General features: G+C 37.9%; 1 protein-coding gene across 2 annotated transcripts; it reads right to left on the minus strand.

Annotated features, from left to right (window-relative positions):
• Window positions 1-606: 606 nt before the first annotated feature.
• Window positions 607-20,228, minus strand: nyap2b (neuronal tyrosine-phosphorylated phosphoinositide-3-kinase adaptor 2b). Of its 2 annotated transcripts, none has more exons than XM_038275516.1 (7): window positions 20,151-20,228; window positions 17,527-17,725; window positions 13,858-14,183; window positions 7,706-8,779; window positions 4,770-6,026; window positions 4,483-4,576; window positions 607-3,085 (listed from the first exon to the last, which is right to left on the minus strand). In XM_038275516.1, the coding sequence occupies exons 2-7, from the start codon at window positions 17,700-17,702 to the stop codon at window positions 2,794-2,796; spliced, it is 3,219 nt and encodes a 1,072-aa protein (XP_038131444.1). In that variant the 5' UTR covers window positions 17,703-17,725; window positions 20,151-20,228; the 3' UTR covers window positions 607-2,793. The 2 variants fall into 2 exon arrangements, with proteins under 2 accessions (XP_038131444.1, XP_038131443.1); XM_038275515.1 differs by having other exon boundaries at window positions 607-3,081; window positions 4,473-4,576.
• Between the last annotated feature and the right edge of the window lie 4,400 nt (window positions 20,229-24,628).

Raw genomic sequence — 24,628 nt, forward strand, 5'->3', positions numbered from 1 at the left:
TCCCTCTCAGGAGCAGGTACAGGGTTAAGCATGTGAATTGTTTTTTGTTTTTTTTTATGGAAAGGGCGGGTCTTTTCATAAATATGTGAAAATCCTCCACTGTACCGTTAATAAAAGAAATATAATATACAATATTTTTCACTTACTACTCACACATTTGTAAGCTGTTGACAAGGTTTTAGACTATGTTAATGACACTAATAATAATATATACAGTAGTTTACAAGAACTAAAAAAAAAAAAAAAAAGCCCATTTTAGGAAGATAAATCAAAATTTAAACTGAAACAAGGGCTTAGGTCAAAAGAAGAGAAGTCTGGTTGATAATAAAAAGATCAGAGAGCATCAGTGTCTATTCCTTTACCAATCTATGGAAGTAAGCCAAAAAAAAAAGGAGAACCTAAACTGTGTGTCCCGCAAGGTTCACAAAATAATAATGGGGTGGAATGTAGGGTGGGGGGGAATCTTACCTCCTCCTATTTCCCATAGCCTAGCTTTGGGTTGGAGGCAACTAGAGCCTTAAATAAAAAGAAAAGTGTCCACAGGGGTATTTCTCTGACCATTACTAAGCAGAATGCAAATGCAGCAAAAAATGCCAAAGAAAAGCGTTTTCAATGTAGATTTTATATTCATATTTATTTATTTATTTCAAAAGAGCCCAAGTGACAATCAGAATACAGGACTTTTTTTTCCCCTTTTTCTTTTTTTTTTCAATGTAACGCAAAACGAGAACACACAAAGAGGACTGACAGTGCGGTGCTCTCTCTACCTTTTCACAGTGCATGTTTGTACACACAAAAAGATTGTACATCGTAAATATTACATTTCCACCCTTCATCCATCAATGTTATGATAGAGGAATGTGAATATCTTTAAAACAATCATTTCTGAAATTGCGAAATGCAAGCCTTTGTGGCTTGGCACAAACTCAGTCACACACTCACACACTCCCACAAACAGGCTTTTTCTTTTCTTTTTCACACACATACAGTAACAACACAAAGTAAAGTTTTTACTTTAACCCTCACCAAAGTGAGCTGCAGTTGTACACTCAGGACTGGCTCATTGGCCAAATTAATGATGATATTTGTTATGTCAACATAGCATTTTAATGTAAAAAAGAAAGACCAATTTAGATGTCGGAAAGGGATTGAGGTAGAGGGTGAAAACAGGAAGAGAAGGACATGATTCCGTGTATTAGAAAATGATTGGTAGCGCTATTTTTAAAGCCCATGTTTTAAAGGCTATTGTGCAACCCTTGTCTTTTTGACTGCAATGTGATAGGTCCTTAAAACAATCTGATATTTCTAAAGTGGTTGCCGACCAATTCTGCATTGGGAACATCGTCGAAGACAACCAAATATAGATGACTGCATGTAGAACACAGCCAGAGTCCTGAGGCTTCGCTTTCCAGCCGACAAATTAAAACATAACAACATGGCACAACTCATCACTCTTAACATCTCCCGAAAATATATATAAGCTTAACATTGAACATTATTTCTTCAAGTGCATATGGCTATCATAATCTGTAGTAAAATTAAGAAATCCACTAAAAGCTTAGGTCTTGATTGTACTGGCTAACTGTTGCTATCAATTATTTACATGGTCATGGTGGCCACATTGTGTGTGTGTGGCATTAAAAGGGTGATATTACTCACCAACTCCTCCCAATAATAATTTTACAAGTATCCAACTGTCTGAGTGTAACCATCCTATGAGCTGTCATTATTGTTGCACCTCAACCAATTAAAATGCAGCTATTCTGTTACAAAGAAAGTCAACCCATTTGCAACAGCGAGCAAAGGAATCAAAAAAGCCAGAACATTGTTGTAAAACTGTCACATATGCTGTTCTTGTTTATCTGCTGTTCATGCGCCTCATTTTCCAGCCCCACACTTAACAAATTCCCCATATGGCCCTGATAAAAAAAATAAATAAAAAAAACTGGCACAGCAGATTTGACACATGAACAGGCTTTGGTTGGTCATAGACAATTAAAAATGTGTCCTAATGCGCTATATAATAAAATATTAACCTCATAGCTTTTTTTGGAGCTAACAGGAGGAATAACTCAACCACTTCAGAAGGGCTTTGAGTTTGCAAGCTATTGACCACAACTTACTAAAATGAAACGAACTGTTTCAGTACAAACTGCTGTACATTCTAGAATATAGCTGTCAAGTCTCTGAGAGCCTCCCTGGCATCTAAAACACCTTAATGTTCTCTCCTCAACTTATCATACAACAGTGAAAATGTGAAGAATATAGTATCAAGCATTGGAGCAGAATTTCAGTGTTTTTGCGCACACACAAAGAATTGGGAATTAAAAAAATTGTTACTACAGTACAAGTATTGATAGATTATGTCATTTAAATGTAAAATAAACTAGACAAAAAATAACATTGAAACAAATACTAGATTGCATTCAAATCTATTATACATAATTTATTATGCTTTTTGTTTCCCATTGTTTTATTTAGAAAATATCTGTTCATCATTGAATATCTACTCTACTAATCAATGTACAAGAGTTCAGTCACAGGAAATAGAAAAATATCAAATATCACCAGTGATGATAAGAAAATGTGACAACCTGAACAAGCAGAAATATTGCAATGGTAACAACTATAGTCCTGACATCAGCGAGTATCACACCCTCTGGTGCACTTTGCGGTCACCCTGAAGCATTGTTACAGTGGAGACCCAGTACCACAAACAAGGGAGAAGGAGTGTGTGAGAGTTGTGTGGTAAAGAGGTTGAAGGTTTCCTTTGTCTTTCTTTTTTTTGAAATTTCAGATGGCTGTGTCCCAAAATACAGTTGTTTGTGTTGGGTATGGTGGAGGGCGAATCTTTTTGGTTCCACTGCTTTTTCCGCAGCCAGCGAGGATAGATGCATTCTCCTGCTTGCACTGACTTCGCTCGAGGTGTTTGTCGTCATTCTTGTCTGTAGGTGAAGGCCTTTCCAGATATCTCTGCAAGTGTGGGTGCTGTCTAGAAAGGATTTCTGAACAAAGGTTACGTTTTCTCTCTATTTGCTCAAGCATAGTGGTGTCTCCGCATATCCATGGCATCTGGAGCATCTGAGAGACAGAACAAAAGTGTTATTCATATTAATTTAGCTATATTTGTAGTGTCCAAGTGCAGCAAATGTCATCCCATAACATTTAAACATTTATAACTCATGATCAAATATATAGAATTGCATGTGATAGAGTTTTTGGATAGTATTCATACAAATCAATTATTTACAACACAGAAAATCATCTTTTTACTTTAAGATCCAATTATATGTAGCGAGACACCCCAGTACAAAAGTTTTAAAACTAGCTCATCATATAATGGCTAATAATAAAAGGTCCTTCTGATTGTCTTTTCAGTCACCCATACTGAGTAGACGTGTGGTTGAATGAACATTTACCTGGTAATAGGAATCAAAAAGTCACCAGCATAGATTGAGATCTGCACATTAAAATAGATTTATGACTCAGCAGATGCACTTAATTTGGATTTGATTGATTGCAAAAAAAAGTCCTGAAACAAAGTTTTTACATCCATTTAGTGTATTTCTTGCCATGAATAACATCACTGACCTAAAAAATGACAAAAATGACTGAGTTAAAAAAATAAAAAAATTATGTCTTCCATAAACTACAACTTTAAAACCTTTTCTGTGCCTTTTATCTGGTAATGCTTAGAAAACAATGCAGGTTTTAAATTTTGAGTTGCTTTAGATAATAAATACTTCCACTATTTGATTGATCTGTTCTAAAAAAATATCTCTAGCTGTTAGGAATTACCCTGGTTTTCCAGGTGTATGATGCACATTATGCTGTCTAGTAGTTTGTGTCTAAAAACTGAAAAATGTAAACGTTGTTTGACCAGGATTTGAAGGGAAGTGATGGATAATTACATTTATGTTTAGTTGCACTATGAACACATGAACTCAATAATTAGTCGTTGTACAGATTTTTTTAGGCTTTTTAGAGTTTAACTTACCGTAAAAGTTTGTCTAATGTTATTTCTGTAAACATCATTAACTTTTAATATATTATAGTCATAAAAAAAATTAAAGAACACAACTTCATTCATTCATGTCTACTGCGTTCTTCAGGTAATTCATCCTTAGAAACAGAAACTCAAGAAACTAAGGTTAGCCTAATAATATTTTCATGACTGTATGTTTATATAAACATTCAACTTATAAAAAAAACACTTTGCACTGTTTATTCTTTTAATTATTGTTACTTTTTAACAGGACAGCTGCTATTTACTTCCTATATTATAGAAGCAAACAAGCATATGAGATGTTTCATTAAATACAACTTCGTATGACTTGACACTGTATGAAAATATACAATGATCCCTTAAAAAATAAACATAAGCAATAATACAATATACTATATATATATATATATATATATATATATATATATATGAATATATATGAAGAAAATGTAACATGTCTGCATACCTGACTTTGATGTGTCTCTGCTGCTCTCCTTTGTGGCGTTCCCATTGGCGAAGGATTATTTGGCGTTAAAGGGGAGTGGCTATACTTAGGTGCTGTTTTCAAATCTACAAAAAAAAGTTTTTGTTTTTTTCAAAACAGAGTATTTATACTAATTAATTCATTTAAACTTTCTAATAAACTTTCAGCTACCTGTTTGTCATTAGAAAGTTTAAATACATTTTTTTTGTAATTTTTCTATTTGACAAGATCACAATGTACTGTATATCCATAGTTTAGAGACGACATATAAGGACTCACCATTTCCAGTTCCTGCTGTCAAAGGTGGGCTACGGGATGGTCTCCCATTGTGAGTAGGTGTAGCTGATGAATTGTGCCCTGAAACACTGCTGCCATTTCTTTCTTGTGCTTTTGACATGTCCATGTTTTTTTTCGCTCCTTTATCATGCCGTGGTGTACTATCTGATCTGTGCCCACGTTCTCTATCGCATCTATACTCCACTGTAGGAGGACTCTTGGTGCACTTGATGTCATAATAAAGCTGCTCTGAGCCATTGAGACTTCTGTCTTTGCTGTCCCGTCTCACTTCAAGGCCTGTCCTACTCAGGTCTTTGCTCTCCTGCCTTGCAAAAAGGGCGGGAGGAAGGTCCCCTCCGTTGTGACAGCTCCAATCTCTGCCCTCATACTTAAAATCAACCCTGTTGCTCCTGTAGGTTTCTTGTTGATGCAGCATCTCAGGAGGCTGGTCTATTCTTCCTTCATGTTTATGTTCAGTGCTACTTCTTTCTCTCTCTACACTCTCTTGATGGAGTAACAAATCAGAACGATTGTCTTTGCATTCATGCCTATACTCTAGTCCATTTCTAGATCTGTCTTTGCTTTCCTGATGAGACAGGAGCTCACTGACCCGGTCTTTGCTGTCTTGCTTTGATTCAAAACCATTTCTGGTTCTCTCTTTGCTGTCCTGTCTAGGTAAAAGCTCAAGTGGCCGATCCAGCAGTCGCTCCCTGCTTTCATGCTTGTAATCGATACCATTCCTCATCCTTTCCTTGCTTTCTTGTCTTAATAATGGGTCGTGAGGTTGATCTATCAATTTTTCCTTATCTTTGCTGTCTTGTCTTTGTGAAGATTCTATTTTGTGTCCCACACTTCGATCTTTGCTGTCTTTCCTTGGCATCAGTTCACCATTACTAAGACCTCTGTCCTTGGAGTCTTTTCTTATCAAAGGTATGGGATCTAAGGAGCTGCAACTTCTGTCTTTGGAGTCCCTTCTTCCAGGGATTGGCTCTAGACAACTGGAGGACTGATCCTTGCTGTCCCTGCAGACAATGGGCATGTCTGTACTGCTGAAAGTGCGGTCTCTACTGTTGCGTCTGTGAAGTGGAGGTTCTGTATTGCTGCCACCTCTATCTTTGTCTTTTTCTTTATCTTTTTCTCTTCGATGAGATGATTCCTTGCTATGACGCTCTTTGGACTCACGTTTGGATTCCTTGCTGTGGCTGTGGCGTTCCTTACCTTCTCGCCTGGAATCACTGTGTGACTTGACCTTAGATTCAGCTGCAGAGGGGAAAAAACAGTTATTCTAGCTCCATATAAATTTGGATGTTTTCACTTTGTGGTTGATAACTCTTAGTCTCCAATACCATATTATCAATAAGTTGTTTGAGTGAATATTTTTTTCTTGCTATATTAGCTAATATCCACTAGATGGCGCTAAATCCTAGTTAATGTTAGGAAAGAGCCTTGAGAGCACATCATTAAAAAAAATGAAACTGTTTTTTTTCACCCATTTTATAATACTTTAATTTTCATTGAAAATCACAACTATTGATTAGAAGTGAATGAAAAAAACCTTAATTGAGGTAATTTTAAAGTAAAATGATTTTACTCTCAAATCAATCGGTAACCTAGTATCCTACTCTGTTTCTGCTTTCTCAAGGCGCACATCTGTGCCAGCCTGATTGGCTTAACCATGGGAAAGGTTTGTGCTGATTGGACAAAATGGGAGTTAAAAGGTTTCAACGTCGCTGTCAGCTGCTCAACAGTCGTTTGTGGACCACCATGCCCTGAGCTGTGATTGGCTGGATTACCCACGGGAAGAAAATCTAGCAAATAAGAAACAGGGATTTTGCTTCCTTCCCCTGTTGCTATGTTGTAGTTGCTAAGAGTATTGACTGAGGATGGAGGTGTAGAGTCTATGTGTCATAATTTATGATTTATGGGAAAAGTCCTTCAATCAAACCATAAAGTACAGATATAGATTTAAAACACATACATTTTAGCTTTATTTCTGCGAATATCTCATACTGTAAAGACAGCTCAAAAGAAGAATGAAGCTCTATAGTTTCATTACACATTTCAGGTTTTCTATCTCTATGTTTTATTGTTATCTTACCATAATTTCTATATTTATGAAACATCCTATTGCCTGATAAGGGGGTATTCATAAAAGCAAATTTGAAAAGGTTGCTTCATCCATGCTCAAAATAATTGTCAACATGTTTTATGGCCCAGAACAACAAATGAATATGTGTTTTCCCAATTGCAGTTGACAAGAGATACTAATAACACAATTCTGATCTAGGTCACAGTTTTAATATCTTTTCAGAGTTATAGTATCTTCTTGTCTTTCAGCAGATTCTGCTTTTCTCTGCAAATGAATTGAAAAACAGGTTTTGGCAGCATCTTGAATGAGTGTGGCATGAATATCGGTATTTAAATCTGATGTTTACATATTTAAAAGTAATCCTGCCTGATGGCATAATGCTATGAGTTGGTTTGAGAGACCCGCTGTCCGCTTTAGTCTATAATCTCCTCAGATTAAACCGTACGATCTGTATCTGACTTGGCTTTGTGGGCCTACATTATTCAAAGGCAGAATTTGCAGAAACCATTTTGTAAAAATTTTGGAAAACTATACAAAGCTTTTGAAATCAAGAAGGTCAATAATCGTTAGCAAAAATAAGACAAATTAAGAGTTTTTATAATTTGTGATACCCTCAGATTTTGCAAAAGATTTCTTGCATGGCTGTGTCTTTAAAGCTTAATGATCAGATAGGCAATTGTTAAACATGTAAGTGGACATCCAATTGCAAACCATTTTCTATTTATTTATTCACAGTTTAGGTAACCAGATAGAGAGTATTGTAGTTATATATTATGAAAAACTCATAATAATATATTAAGGGTTATAATAATAACCCTTAATATAAAAGCAAATCTGAGATTTAACTTACTCTCTCCAGGTTCTTTTGACTTTCTTCCACTGGTGTTTTTCTTTAACATATTCCGGCCTGTGGTAAACAGGTTTGTTAGTTCATCCAGTGGACTGGTGGGTGTGCGCGAACGACTTGTTGACACATTCTGCATAGAGCCATGGAGTCGTCCAACACCTTCTTGAGGCGGGGAACCTTTGCCATGAGGGGTAGCAGAGGCACTCCGTGGGAGACCCCCGGGAAATGGAATTGGAGCATCAAATGGAGGTGTACGCATCAAGCTCAGAGGGGTAAGACAGCGCCCCATACTGACTGGTGAAGGGCAGGCAGAGTGGCTTCGCTGATAGGACGATGATGAGGAAGATTTATAGAGAGTACAGGGGAGAGGAGGTGCAGAGGAGCGGCCTGAGACAGTGAGAGTTGGGGTAGCAGTGAGCTCCCTGCGGATATGAGCAGAGGTGGGAGGCTCACTTGAAGAGGTGGGAGATTTGCTATAGGGTTGGTTCTCCAGCATTGGTAGTTTGGTTACATCTAAAGGTGTGAGAGGAGACTCATCTGAGTTTGGTGAGCATTGGGCTGGTGCTGGAGGGAACACCAGCAGCGGAGGCCGGTGAGTGAGTAAATTAGGAAAGGGTGCAGGAATGTCACAGAGAGGAATGTTTCGAGGCGTAGAGCAACGGCTGAGAGGCTCAGGGTCATAGGGTGCCGGGGTGGGACAGGCAGAACGACATCCAATGGGATCACTTCGGTATTCCATATCATCCAGGGCTGGATACTTCATTTCCTCATACACAGACTCTCCTGGTTCCTCATCCTCACTCTTCACTGGTTCTCGCAGCCCTATGTCAATCCCACCCATTTCTATATAAATAGGTTCATCCTCACAGTCATCTGTAGGACTTTCATCACTCTGGGGAGGTGAGGGTTTACGTTCACACGGGGATGTGGTGAGCTGGAGGGGCTTGGACGGGCACACGCCACTGCTTCCGTGACTCCTAATGTAGGACTCATCGAAGGAAACACTAAGTTGTGTATTGGGGTTCCTCTTGGGTTTGGGGGGTGGCACTCTCCTACAGTCCTCATTGCATTCTTGTGCTGGCAAAATACAGAAAAGACCCAATTAGCAAATCTATTGTGACAAACAAAGCTCTGAAGTATGCTTTTTTCTTTATTATATATCTGTTTTAACATGCCATTAAGATGCCTTCTGAATGCATTCCTGCGGCGACACATTTTAAACTGTAGCCTATATAAGGTTTTTCGCCTTAGCCAACCTGAATTCATCTCCATCCATCTGTCTATCAACTCTTCAACTAGCTTCTCATTTACCTGTGAAACGGAATCCTCTCCACAGCTTAATGCTGTTTCAGTGTGAAAAGGTTTCATTGGAGGGTGATGCACACACCTTGTTGAATAAAAGATGAAACTACAGCACCATTTCCAAGTCCTCTACATAGCAACTCAGGTTGCCATCCTTCCTTTTCTAACTAATGCTGTCCTTGAAATGTTTTTTAGAATTTGCAATTTTTCATAATCTTTTGAACGGTAATTTTTGACATGTTTTTTTGTGAACGTTACCCTGCTTTAAGCCATTCAGAAAAATATTTATTGCCTATTAATTAATTCTCAATTTTTAAAAGCTTCAAAGGTGCGAAGCATTTTTCAAGAACATTTTTTCTGTGTTATCTGATCCTTCAAATCAATCTATTGTTTCTCATACAAGCTTTTTTATATCAACCCAGGAAAACTAAGGAAAAGGAGGGAAGAAAATCAAAATATAGTAAGAAGTATACAGAATAGGCAAAATGTATCATATTAACATCTAAGTAAAACACTTCCATTGAAATTTGACCTTTCTGCATTGCCAGGGTCAACTGTAGGTCATGGCATAATGCTGAGAGCCATACCTTGCATATGAATTGTGGAAACAGTTGAGGCATATGCATTTTCTGGGTCAGATATATAGCAGAGAGGCAGAATGAGAGGATTGTATCTGGGTCACACACACTGTGGAGCTTCTTTTTGATAGTGGTGACGTGGTTTTGCAGTGAATCTCTTTAGATGTGGTGCAGAGTGGCTTTGGTACAGTGCTCATATTTCCTAGATATAACTGTATGATAACTGCATGGGGCAAAAGGCTCATTCAGTTGTATGTGTCACAATGTATTTCTGGGTCAGTCGATAAAATGTTTGGATAGAAATGCCCTTCCCCGGGATAGGGAGTGAAGGGTCAGTGTAGGAAAGAGAACAGAAAAACAGAGCTGAAATTTTCAAACTACAGATTTTAGGGCTTTAATAATTTAGATACCAGATGGCCCAAGGCATGCATATTTCCTGTAACTGTATGACTAACCACTCATTACTACAGTATATGCAATCCATTGCATGCAGAAGGCACATGTCTGCACATTAATTGATGTAAAACATGAAAACAGTTGAATCCATGTGTGCTAATTTTTTTTAATATGTTTTTCAATGAAGTTTAACAATGTACTTGTTTACTTTCTTTGCTACTGTTACATCTGCAGCCTCTGTATTATTAAAGTAAATAATTTCCCATTTGGATGTACATTTATCTTACTTTGTTTTAATTTTTTTTAAAACAATGTGCAGTACAATGAGAATAAGAATCAATTTATAAATAATTTGCAACATTTAAAGTTGCCATATTTTTAGGATATCTCCCTTTTTCTTTATGTGAATATTTGCTAGAATTTGTATATGAGCATGCAATAATTCTCAAACTGAATATTTTTCTCCTCCATGAATACATTACTATGCAATGATTTTGTTCTTGTCAGGTGCAGAGATCTGTATCAGCACTCATGCTAATATCACCCGATCAAACATCCTTTACTGCATATTTTTTCCTTCTCTATCTCTTGCTTCCTTTTCTCCCCCTCCCCCTGTATCGGATGAGTTTACCCGCAGCACCCTCCCCCTCCCTCTTCTCCAGGGTAAAACGAATCTAGGTCAATCGCTCCTCCTGAATGAATTTTACTCTGACAAGCTCCTCCCTTTTCCACAAAAAAACACCAGCTATGGAGCACGCAAACCTCGCCTTAGTTAGGGACACCCTCACACTCTATCACGGATTGGCTGACTGAGCTCAAACCTAAGCATCTTTGGACCCTATTGGCCCTAGCTGTGTAACACTACTGTGATTGGCTGGGCTGCAGGGGGTCTTGTTTCTGTGGGCTGGTTGCCGTGGTGCCCAGGAAGATCTGTGTATGCACATGGAGATCCCCACCAATCTCAGCCTGGCTGGGTAACTCCCTAAACACCACATTGTCAATAAGTCAAAGCTTTACTTGCTTCAGATGCCATAACAAGATATAGTTCTCAAAGCATTTTGAGCCTTTCTTTGTAATTTTTGTTCTTTTTTTTGCTGTTTTTTTCAAATATTTGTATTTGGGATTGTTGAAGCAATAGTTCTTTAGCAAATGGGGCATGCAAAAAACATTAGAAATCTTACTTTTTTCACACATTTACGCATTAGGTTTTGCTTTGTTTGCCAAGAATTGCAATAATTAGATAAAGACTTTTAAGTATATTTTTAAAAAGCACTTTGGGGGGTATGATCACCACTTGGTTTAGTTAAAAGTTCAACAGACCGGAGGATTATCGCTGTCACTATATCAATGATATGTTGTAATTTCAAACTGCTCTTCATGGAATTAAATGGTCACTGCAGATGCAGTTTTTAAATTGTTTGCTTGAACCTCTTAGAATTATCACACATCAGTCATTTGACAAAATAAAGTATGCAGAGGCACATCCAGAAAGTTTAAAGAAATGCCTTCTTAGGGTGGCAAAGTTAATGAAAAGCTATAAGAAACAAAATCAAACAAATGTCAATAAAAAAAAGTAGGACATTGTAATGGTTTGTAGGTAGGGTGGCCATTTCTATAGCACCAAAAAGGAGGACATTGTGCGGCATATCAATAAATTACTAAGGTGTACATAAGAATCGGGTAAAGTCACATTTATAGCACAATTCTTAGTAGTTTAAAGAGGATGCTTGTGTAGCTGAATAGAACAAAATATTAAAGAAATGTAAAAAAGAATTGGTTCCCAGCATTTGTATTTATTTAATACATTGTGGTGTTTAAAAAGTGACCATTTTTTTAACACAATTAATTTGCGCAGAACTGCTGCAATTGATCATAAAGCAGTTGTTTGGAAAAGAAGCTCGAGAAAGAGCTAGAGAATAGGACGATGCAAACTGCAAAAAGTGGCTGGAAAAGAGGAATTCATGACATGGCTGCAGCCTGTCGAGAGTAAAGATGATTTCACCATGTTCTCTATCTATCCATATCTATCTATATATCTATCTATCTATCTATCTATCTATCTATCTATCTATCTATCTATCTATCTATCTATCTATCTATCTATCTATCTATCTATCTATCTATCTATCTATCTATCTATCTATCTATATATATATATATATATATATATATATAAACTTGAGTCATGGAATTGTGCTTACAGCTCCTTATTTCATGTAAACTAATAACTTGTGTACATGATACTTGTTGATGGCATTAAAATTATTTCTAATAGCATTAAAAGAGCATTAAATTAGAGCTCCTCATTCCTGTATAAAACCTGTGAACGCTTAATTGAATCTGACATATTAAAAAAATCCCCATCATCATCCAGCAGATGTTCAGTTTCTGCCCAAATATTTTCTTTCTGTTGTGGATTTTTGTAACAGGGATAACTAGGATCATACATAGTTTGTATGAACTCTGTTTATTCTCTGCTTCCAAACTCATCATCTCTTCATCCATTCCTGCAATAAGAATTTTCTTTTAAAGTTGTGAGATTCACTCTAGAATCTCACAACTTCTTCCTGGTCTGTTGAAGCACCAATAGTCTGCATCCAATTATTTAATTAATTGCTCTTAGTTTTTGGGAATATATACAAACTATGCTCTAATTTCTAGATACCGATCTGTTTTTACTATAATTTAATTTGACAAACCGGGTCTTCTCTACATTCTTTTTTCTGTTTGGTGCGATTGCAATAGCGGGTCTGATCTGGACGGACCGGAGGGGAGCAAAAAATAGCTCAGCTCCGTATTTTGACGGTGAAGGACGGAGAAGATGTACGTGGGCGGTGACGAGCGGAGGATGTGGAACAGCTCTCATTGATTTACATGACAGACAAGTACTCCGTACGTGAGCGGGGCGGAGCGCTGACGGAGTATGTGGAATCTGGGGGTAAAGGAGGACAAATACACGTCCGGCTGGGTGCAGCGCCGGACGCCGGACAGTGCAATGAAAATCCGGACTGTCCGCCCTAAAGCCAGACATCTGGCCACCCTATTTGTAGGCAATTGGTGTATTGGATTATGGATTGACATAGATGTAAAAGGTGCAGATTTTCAATACTTTTGGCATTTGTAGATATGATTCTTAATATTTTACACTTCAGATAAGCACACACAATTCAAGGTTTAGCTTTTGGGTATTTCAGTTTGATAAATGGTTATTGAGCTGTTGTCTATTTTATGAAAGCTAACTGGGTTTATTTTAATAGAATACAGAACTAATGGAATTAGGATTCATTGTAATGTTTCCAATTAATAATTTACAATATTATGAAATTTGAAGGATTTTTATTATTGATCAAAATAATACTTAACTACAAAGACAAACAGATACATAAGATAGAAAAAAGGATGTTGATTTACAGGTATGTAATTGGAATAGAGGAGATAAGCTGCCAGTTGGTTGAGAATGAGGGCATGCGGGTCAATTAGGAGATGAACTAAAAACCAAAAGGTTGTTTAAAACAGTGAAAATGGATTCTCTGATCAAACTGATTTTATGGGACATGTTAATGGCAACATTATTTCTCAGCTTCTTTTTGGTTCAGACATATAGCGCAAAGGTGGGAGACATAAACAGAGGAAACCATTTAATTTTAAATGCCAGAGATGTTACTATATTACAGTAAAAATCTAAGGAAGTACACATACTGGATATGTATATTCAAGCCACCCGACTTAAGCTGTGTATAATTTGTGGTCTTAGTGTGAAGCAGTCTGTCAAGAACTAAATGTCATGTCATTGTGGGAGAAACACTGCTGAGGAGGGGAAAGCAGGGAACAGCTAAATATATCTGCAGTAGTGTGGTGTAAAGTGCCACCAACACTCACCGTCACATCTTTCTCCCTGGCAGGTGGAGATGGCACTGTGGTCCACTGCCTCAGATGACATGCTCAGCTTGGTGGCTGGGTCCCTCCTAGGCTTAGGCGGTGGCTGCTTCCTAGAGGTGGGACTCCCCACTTCCTCCTCTCCTCCTGCTCCCCCTCCACTGTTTCCCCCACCCCCAACAGAGTGGAGGGACTGGGAGCGGACGGAGAAGCCCTGCCCACAGGCGATGGTGTGCAGGTGGGGCAAGGGCATGCACTCCTGTGGGTCAGGCATGGTTATTGAGCCCATACGGAAGTATTTGCCTTCTGTTGCTATATCCTCACCAGTTCTGAAAGCAACAAGACAAGGGAAGGGAGGGTAGAAGGAAGAAAATAAAACTAGCTTTAAAAATAGATGATTAAACATATAAGTCATGATGCAAAATGAGAAGAATAAAACACCTACAAAAGCATTTTTATTTACTTTACATGGGTAAACAAAGAGGTGCCAGTTCATGAGTGTTTGCTTAAATTATCCCGTGTGAGTGGCTTAAATGATGCCAAAGTACCATCAACAAATGTCAAGTCTACCAACAGCAGGGAAGTCACCAGAGCAAAGGGAAACATATTGATTTGAGTTTAACCCTTGCTATATCTAACAGAGGTCAAACAAACATAATGGAAGCCACAGTCCCTGTAAAAAGTCAATGCCCATAAACGGATGATTAGCCTGAATGTGAGTTAATAATGGCCAAACGTGGAGCCCTAATTGAAATGAATGTGTGCGTAGGTGGGTGTGTTTCTCATGTTTAATCGTCAACTCTGCTATTTACTTGCATCCTTATTTAAGAGACACAATGAAAGCTGATATGGATGATTACCTTCTTTTTACACAAGAGGTAGGAAGTGGAACATGTGTATTTAAGCTATACACATGGATGCTATTTTGCTGACAATGTTTCCTTCATGGCCAGCTGCTAAACAGAAGTGTGTTATAGGTTGGGTTTACAAGTCAGGAGCTTACCTTTGCCTAGCAACAGGGTACACAAAACAAGCTGTTCACTCACAACAATAACAAAGTGCATGTGCACTTCCTAACATTTGCACGTGGGTGCGCATAATGAGGCCAGTTTTGTTGAGAACCTACACAGGTGGTTCAAATAATGCTGCAAGCAGCAATATGTGAAACATCAGCATTACAAGGCAGGAGAAGCATCTGATTTTTTTTCTGCTTAATATACAATTATTATTATTATTATAAGGTATTTCTCATCAATTTTATTATTTTTTTAAAGAAACAGAAAACATCCACCTGCGCGATATAACTCCCATGTATCATTGGAATACACTTTTTCTGTTTCCCAAATGTTTTGGGTGTGCATCTCATTGCATTTCCAGTTTGCATGTGTTGAATGTGTATAAGTGGCTTGGTGTGACTGGAGAGCTGGTGGCTGGGTTATTTTTAGGATATTTGCCCAGTGATTGGCTAGAGGACCGACCACAGGTGCGGTTGGACCAAAATGAAGTTGACTTGTTGTCAGGCAACTCTGCTTTCTCTGTGACAATGTAAAAGTATATAAATAACAGTCTTAAAATCAAGGAGTACATTGAGAAAAAAGAAACAGATTCCTGCAGCTGGATGCACACATTCATAAAAAGTTAAGGAGGGGAAAGAAACGTTGAAAATTTGCATGCATGTGCAAATGTAGGGAAATTGATATATCTTTGTTTTTTGTCAGCTGCTGTGTGGGAGGGACTAATGGTGATAAATGCCCTTTATCTAAATATCTGTGTGGTTATATGAGTGACTCCTGTTTTCAGGTAAAAAACAACAAAAGAGACAATGAGGGAAGAAACTGTCAGTGGGAAGTTCTGCCGTGCTCAAACCCAACAGGCTGATTCAATTGGGCTTCATTTTTCGAGCTGTCACCAGGCAGAACACATCTCCTGTAACTGAGCTCACACTTAATCTCTCTCTAATAACTTTCTCCTTTTTTGTCTTCACCACTTTGCACCATAATGCACTTGCTTTAACAAGATCTGTACCCCTAATTTAATCCTGCTGGCTACTTGATTTTTTTTCTCCCACTAAGTACCCCTCTCTGCCTGCATGCACATCCATGCTTGTGCTCATCCACTTGCCAAAACGATATGTATTCTCACACTCGTATTCAGTAACTGTAAAAATAGGCCATCTCATTGACCTACTTGTAGGACTTAAAAAATCTCTAACTCTGCTACTCAAGTGGATAGGTATTAATGTTGTTGCTGTGGGAAAATCTAAAAGAAAGCAGATGTCCCTTTTCTCAAACATCCCGTGTGCCTAATTCATCAAGTTGCTACACAAGATTACATCAGACTGCTGATATAGATGGGGGAAATGTTTTGCTGAAATTAATGAGGACAGAGATATATTTCTTATGGGATTTCAAACTTTAACTGTCTCCCAAAAAGCCTGAAGCATTGACAATTATGGCTCTAAATCAGCTTTGATCACATAAAGAAATAAAAGTGTTAACACTCTGTAATGAATTGTCTATAAAGAGTCATACAGAGGACAACAGAAACACTATAGAGAATGAAAACATCTTTTGAATTTGTAGGACCTCTTACTTTGCTAATGAGAAAAATGTCCTAGAATTGTATGAATGCAATGACTGGATCACAATTTAAACTCTGAACAAAGTTTAAGCACTTGCTTTTGTCATATTGGGTTGCGTTTTGTCATACTGAAGGTGGTTTATCTTTCGGAATGATCTGATTAACAGGAGGTATATAATCTACTTTATACTCTCACCTTCTTTATCTGTTCTTTAAAATCAATTTTAACCAAACATATATTTATATAGGGCAAAAATAACACAACTGGTAGATGAAGAGTAGAGTGCTCTTTTCAAATTTAAATCTACATATTTTGGCAGACAAACAAGAAATATGTTTTTTTTTTCAGCAGTCATTGTGCATCACGTACTTTGGTAAAACCACCTGAGCAAATGTCTTCCTATACTATTGATGAAGTAGACAGGGCTCCACATGTATTGTAAGGTGAGGGGCAAGGCTCAATTGGGGTAGCTAGGTGATGGACTGTACCTGCTAATTCTGATGGTTTTGGTAAAGGCTCATTTTGCAGAAACCAACAAAAGTTTGTTAACTTTTCAAAGAACCAAACATCAAAAGCAATAAACTATTTCTTTAAGTGGACATTTCATATTGGCTTAATTTAAGGATTCAATTGGTATTCCAGTTTAAACTATTTTATAACCCATGAAACGAGTATTCCTATATAAAACAGAAGAAAAAGTTCTCCTATTTCTTTCTCATTTTTATCCTCACAATCGGAAACTTATTCTGTGGAAGTTCACCCTCCTCATTCTTGAGCAGCAGTGACCTCTAATCAAGGACGAGTCCTAAATAGGTGTAACTGAGCAATTAACTGTCGTCCGTAGATCCCAGGGTGCATCTGTTCTCACTTTGCAGCCTCAAACTAAGCACCACTATGACAGGCACCGTTTGGCCATCCTTATTCTCACTAAGCTTAGGTAAAATCTATCAAACCAGTAATACAAGGTTAGTGGTAAGAACGATGGATAAAAAGGAATGGTTGCATATTCTAAGTAATAAGTTGGTGGCTTTATGCTAATAGATTTTTTTTTCTCCTTTTTTCGCTGCTAGGATTCATCACCGTCTTCCTACCTCCTTATGGCTTCCTCCTGTTTTCTTTTCTTGTCTTTTTTTTCTTGCAGGAATGTCCTGTTTCTCTCATTCCTGGCGTGGTCCAAGTTCTGAGAAAGCAGCCTGTTGTAGGCTCTCAGGCCATTCTCTTCAACATACTGGAAAAAGCTGAGTGTTTCCTCCTCTTTGGAATTCATTCTTCAAGTCTTTGCACTGCATTCTGATAGGAAAGTATAACAACTTTTAGTCATAATTATTTTCCTAATTTTCCTTAAAAAAGGATCAAGAATAAAAAACAGAGTACTTTTCAAATGTAAAGCAGACATTTTATTGGTGAATTAATTGCAGTGTCTTACAAAAGTATCAATGACACCTGAACCATTGGAACCTATTGCCTCCGCAAACCATTGTTAATATTACACTCTGAAAACAGTGTCCCTGCGGAGGACAGAAGGGTGGCAGCACTCTGTTGCTATGATGCTTTTCCACCTTGTAAGCAGAGGAAGGAAAGTTGGACAGAGCTCATGAGTGCAGCTACAACAGGACATTCCTGGAAGAAAACCTATTATAAACTGCAAAAGTGTGCTAGTATTCAGCGATAGCTACAGTGGACTTTCATAAATACTGCTTTTGGTACTGATACTTGTTCACGGCACTGTATTTCCTTATGCTAAGAAAGCCAAGAGTATCAAAAACATTTAAAGCACAACAACAATTTAACAAACTTGGTTGTCCACAAATCCATTCAAATATTTATAAACCTTTCTGACTTACAATGTGTGTTCTATTGCCAGTGGAAGTTTTGTGGTGCTGGTAGTGCACAACCATACTGGGAAATGTATGACTATTTTTTAGCTTCCTATTTGAGAGCCTATCACAGCAATAGCTTGTTTTCTCAGTTATATTAGCACATTTTCTGCATGAAATCACTGGCTTTCAAATAGTGAGTATGTAAATCTAAAAAGACAGCTTTCATTTCCCCATGGTTGTAACATGTGATGGGTACAGATGTGCAAATAGCCCTCCTGGGACTTATAAGATCAGCACGGACAAATCGAAGCCAACTCAATTAACAGAAGCATAGCTTTGCACAGACAAATAATGTTGTTTTTGTGTTGCTGCTGTTTTGATGAAAAAATATATATCTCTGCTGCCTTCCTTGCTGCATTGTCCATAAAAAAACAGTAATACTGTGGTAAGAAATTCTAGGTTTCACTCATAAACTTTAAGTAGTTTAGAATAAAATGATTTGCATCTACTTCAGCGCACGAGGGAGCAATATTTAGAGACCATATATTTGCTGGATGCATTTGCCTGAAAAGCCCTTAAAACCACATGCAAAACGAGCAGCAGCCTTAACTTGAATTTAGAGAGGGTAGGAGAGGATGAGTAGAAGAGTGCATGCTTTTATGTAGGTCAGTGTTTTCAGATCAGCGTAAGACTCCTGCTTGTTTACGTGTGACAGCAGTGTTGGAAGGGGGTATGGGTGTGTACAGGCTTGTGGTAACTGCATGTATGTTGTGTGTGTGTGTGTGTGTGTGTGTGTGTGTGTGTGTGTGTGTGGGGATGCTAGGGCAGTGAGGGGGGTCTTGGTGTTGGAGGGCAGCCAGATGGAGACTGCTAGCCTAACAGGGAGGGCAACCATTGTTTGGTCATCCTCAGCATCCCTGCATCTCATCTCTACCAATGCATCAACATGCAGGGGAGGTCAAATGATTTATCTGTAAGCACTATACCCCTTAAGGTAGACTTGACAATTTTTTAAAGGTATGTGGATTTAGTGTAGAAAATATGAGAGTTCACTTTAGGGTAACAAAAAATGGAGTAAAATTATCCTGTTCTTTTTAAAGTATCTTGATAAAAGAAATTCAGTTACTAAAGCAAATGCAGACAAAGCTGCAGCTCAAACACAGGGAAATAGCACAAGGTTTTAGGAATTAAATTAGGTACACAAGCATAGGTGTTCAGATGAGAAAGCACTGTTCAAATAGTGTTTGAGCTAAATTAAGCCTCCCGGCCCGATCCTGTAGCCCTGCATCAGGAATATTGGAATCAGCTTGTCACAGTGTTTTACTGGCCTTTTCAAGGTTTTGTTCTCCAATAACTTGCTTGTGTAAAAATACAGTATTAATCTCTTATTTAAACTAGTAAGTAACCGGTAATTCTTTTTAATTCTCAGTTGCTCTCTCCTCGTTTTGCTTTTTTTTTTTGCTTTCACCCCCACCCCTCCTCCAGCTGTTTGCTCAAAAATGACAAAGGCTGCAACAGTTGAAACAGATGTGCACTTTGCTTTAAAACTAACTGATGGTGGCACATCATTTCTGTTTCCTGGCAACCATGTCACTGGAGAGGGCCAGCATGAAGATTTTAAAGACAAAATGTCAAAAAGAATTTCAAGGCCAATCGTCTGGTGGCCACATGCATGGATGCTTGCACACATCTACACATATGAAGACAACATCAATACATCACAGTTAACCTCAGCTAACCTGTAGTTGTTCGACTTTCAAAAAAGTCCAATACAGAGGAAACTTCACAAAAAGCAATTTATGAGTAGACGTATCATATAGGTAAGTTGGACATGATTCTAACTATTCCCTTACAAGACTTTTTGTCTTAAAACAAACATGATGATGTATACTTACAAAAGTTCTTTGTCCTTACTGTTGTGTAGATTAAAGTCTCTTCTGTCTTTTCCTGTGTCCAGAGTGCAATAAGAAACTGGAGAAACCATGCATTCTTGCACTTAAATCCACATAGGCCTCCATCCATTTTATTTTCCAATAGATTGTGCTCCACTAGAAAAAGTCCCAGTGACCCAAGATGAAAATGGGACTAGAAGGGAGCATTGGATGCTTTCCCCAATGCTCCCTTCTACTAGGTGAAAAATTGGACTCCTCCAATTTGATTGCTGCCAAACTCCGAGCCAACTGTAATCTTCAATTCTGTGCACATTTGCACATCCTGAAGAAAAATGACACAGGTGCCACTGCACACTTGACAAAAATGCATATCACATCCTTTCACATCAAAGTCTTCTCTCAGCCACAGAGGAAAGACGGCTTTTAAAATGTTTCAAAATCTTCTTTCCTTGATTTTTCCTTTGTTTGTTTTATTGGATCAAAGTGCCACAAGAATAATAAAAAAAGGGTTTCACATCCGCACTGTCTTCTTGGTTAAGATAGACCAAGAGTTCGGCATTCCCTGTCGGTTTTCTCTGTCCTGTTCAGCACATTTGCTTGGTGCTTAAGCGGATGACACTGGGCTTCCCAACTATACATCAAAACAAGTAGAACACACCCACTCCCTACTGTAGCCACCTCACTCGGATACGTCAGACTCTCTCTCTTGCTCTCTGTCCAACCCCTTCATTCATTGCCTTTTCTCTTGCAAAGCTCCTTTGAACTAGTATTCCAAAAACACTAGAATAAGAACCTCTCTCTGCAGCCATTCATGTTTTGTTTTTGTTTCATGTGTCTCGCTCGTCTTTCTCTCTGCAGCTTAGAGGAAGATTGAGCTTGAATATGTTATTCTGCTGTCAGCACCACGGAGAGTTCTCCGGGGGTGAAAAAAAGGCGGAGAGTTGACTGGGTGGGCACAGAGGGACAATTGCAAAGATGGAAGAAGAGGAGGGGTAGTGGGAGGAGTCAAAGGGTTACCAGGGTGTGACCTCATCAGACACAACCTCCTCTTCCCTAGCAACCACTGCGATTCCCTTCCCATATACCTCCTCCTCCCACTTCCCTCTTGCAGTGCGTAAACAAGACTGTGACATGAAAACACCAGCAGTAATGCATCGTGTTGCTCCAAAGTGTCTTCTTTACATTTGTTGTGTCAAAAACAGCAAAATAGGGGAGATACATGCTATATGCCTGAATTAACTAAATGATAAAAGATTAAAAGTGAGTGCACCAATATACAAAAACTAATCCAGTTCAAATGTGTACTCAGAGGCCATGTTAGTACTGAATAAAATCAAGGACCGAGGCAAAGCTGAGACTTTGTTTTTTTTGTCAGTAGAGTGCTGCTGTACCGCTGTCTGGAGGTTGAGGAGGAACAGGTTCAGGACAGCTTTTGGTTGTTTATATGCTGGGGTTAAGGTAAATGGTGCAAGAGCAGGACCTGTGGTGTTTGGGGTGGGGGGGTGGGGGAGGGATAATCAGGAAGAATGGGTGATTAGACGGGACTGGGTTTGCCTGAACAGATTAACACCATCGACACAAAAGGATTAAGAAGCAGAGATCTGTTGTTTTTATCAACCTTCCTTCCATTCCTCTTAACCTACACTTACTGGGGTCAGTTCTGGCAATGACAACAGTTGATCTTGCAAATGGGTTGACGTTTGTAAGGGGATTTAAAAGAGCATTAACTGTAGCACAAGGCAGTATGATCAACAACTAGTCTTTGTTTGGGAATCAGTACCTTGAGGGGTAAAACAGGTTGGATTTCCATCTTATATCCCTGCATCCAATTACAATCACATAATAGCAAGACAGATGTGAAAAACAGGCAACCTAAGTTATTAAAATAGAAAAATGCTATTTTTAACCTTGTATTGCCTATTGTAATGGAAATGACTGACTACTTTTGCAAAAAGGAAATCAGTCCAATAATTTGGCTTATCACACACACACACACACACACACACACGCACACACATAAACATGTGGATTTATGCAAAAAGCTGGTGCAACCTCCTTGTGCCCATGCTCAAAGGGAATATTTAGATCCCATAGGGGTTCAACACAATCCCAGACAACAAAAGAAAACCACAAGGGTGAAAAAGGTTAAACAAATATTTTCACCTCCATGCATCAAAAGTAGTTTGTTTTGTGAACAGTGGAGTACACTCCCTCTGGGACAGAAACAAGGGCAGAAACAGAATGCAATTGCAGGGACTTTGCAGTTCACATACTGTAGGCTTGGAGGAATACATTTGCATATTATGATAGAGACATCAAAACACAAATTTGCCTGCATTCAAATGCACTTGCAGACAGATTCAAATCAGAGCGCTTTAGATTAAAGTTTCCCTTTGTCTTAATCTACCACTATTAACGACTGCATATCATATTACTCAATGTCCCCTTCTAAAGCTAGATCTGTAAAATGTAAATGCATTTTAATCTAGAAGAATTGTCTCCTTCCAAAAGATCCTTCATCTAATTTAAGAACGTTAATTGAGCTAATAAACTTATCAATTAAAAAAAAATGTGTTTAACACTACTACAGTTGGTATTCCAAATGAATGTTTACAAATACATGTTATTAAAATGTTTGAAATACAACTTTACTTTTTAGGTTGGTTGGAATTCTTAGTAGTTCTGGAGTTAATACAGAGGCCCCTTTATATTAACCATTATCACTAGGTTTAACTGTGGTCCCATGTTTACCTGCCACCAGACGCAATAAGGAGGAGAGTAACCGAAGTAAAAAAAATCTCCAGAGCGCACTGTACCACAGCAAAGCGTAGAGAAAAAAAACCCATCCCTACATGTTCTCTTAAGGAGGGAAATTATCTTGTAGGTCTTAATTTCCAAAATGCCATAGAAATCTTCTTTTAATACATGGTTCATGAATACTTACCAAGAGATTTTAGATAGGAATTGCTTTTTAGTAATATACAGTTAAATTAAAAATTGGTTGTCTTTGGATCCCTTCTTAGTAGCTCCTAGGGTTGGATCACATGAAAACTAGTGTGAGTGACTGCAGAAAAGAGTGCATAACAAAAGAATTGAAGACAATAGATACATTTTATTAATTTGACATTTTAAAGAACTATTCTTTTTATGTTCTAACCTTGCAAAATGTGAATGGATAATATTACTTGGTTTCAAAATAAATCTAAAAGAAAATGGTAACATAGTCTGTGGAGATATACGGTAAACAAAAATGTTCTTGCATATTATCCTAGAATAAAATAATATTTTGTTAGGATAATTATCATCGAAGATGTGGGTTTATTACACCTTGATATTAACTTGGTATTGGCTGTCTGTTGCGTGTCAGAACTGATGTTTTCCACAATAATTTAATTGGGACAGGTCCTCTGTTTGGATATACAGAGAGATGAAATGTTGAAAGTAAATACATAGGCAATGGTGGCAACCATAAATAAAAATAAAAAAATCAAGTGGGCGCTAACTTGGGAGCTCTTGTTTATTAAGAATTCGATGTAACAGGCAAGGTAAGTTTATTTGTGCAAAACATTTCAGAATCAAAACCAAACATGCTTTACATATTGAAAACTGCAGTAAATACAAATGGAAACATTACAATTCACAGATACTGAAATATATGTTTTAACTTGTAGTTTATTCAAACCAATCAAAGTTAACTATAGAAATTGTATTCTAAGTTTGGGGGTGGCTGTTTCATTTTCATCTCATTGGAATGTAATTAGGAGGATGAACCTTCTATGCTCCTTAAATACATCAGCAAATCATCCAACTGAATTAAGAGTCCTGTTGCCTTCCAATTTAAACCTGTTTGCTGTTTGCCATGACCAGGTAGCATGTATCCAGGTATATTTGAACTTTAATGAGGATAATATATCTGACTCACAGAGGTTTTGCAGTTCGTTGGAAGTCTGTTGCAGATTATCTTAGAATTTGAGCGCTGCTTCTTTATGTTTGGTTTGGATTCTTTGCTTCATAAATAGACTTGAACCACAAGGTCTGGATGGTCTTGAAGCTTTATCAGGACAGCAAATATTTAATGTCTGCTGAAAAAGCTCTCCAACTGCTTGATACTCCCACAGCCATGTTCCAGTGGCTTATGCTCTTGGGGGGATTTGATATAGCGTTTTACTTATGGTTGAAAAGTTCTGCTTTAGTTTCATTGATTCATTCATTTTGAGGTCTTTCAGTAAAAATGTGTCTAGAATGTAAAAATCTGTGACATTTTCATTCCATTCATTTTTAATTCAATTCACTAATTATTTGACTTTTAAAGATAATTAAACAATTATATATATACTTATAAACAGACTTAATGTTGTATGCAATTGTTATGACTCAGGTGAGTTCAGATTTTCTAGTTGCTTCCATGGCCTCAGCTATAGAGAGAGCATCCAGACTCCTACAATCTGTGAACAAATGGGTCACCCCCCTAGGCTCAGTGG

This window comes from Cyprinodon tularosa, unplaced genomic scaffold (assembly GCF_016077235.1).
Source record: "Cyprinodon tularosa strain WSP-4 unplaced genomic scaffold, ASM1607723v1 ctg964, whole genome shotgun sequence".
Lineage (NCBI taxonomy): Eukaryota > Metazoa > Chordata > Actinopteri > Cyprinodontiformes > Cyprinodontidae > Cyprinodon > Cyprinodon tularosa.

Coding starts and splice junctions, on each gene's coding strand:
- nyap2b (XM_038275515.1), bottom strand. CDS start 17,702: ATGAATTCCAAAGAGGAGGAAACACTCAGCTTTTTCCAGTATGTTGAA. Junction 8,780..13,857: donor CCAGGGAGAAAGATGTGACG/GTGAGTGTTGGT, acceptor GTATTTTGCCAG/CACAAGAATGCAATGAGGAC. Junction 6,027..7,705: donor GTCAAAAGAACCTGGAGAGA/GTAAGTTAAATC, acceptor TCCCCTCTGCAG/CTGAATCTAAGGTCAAGTCA.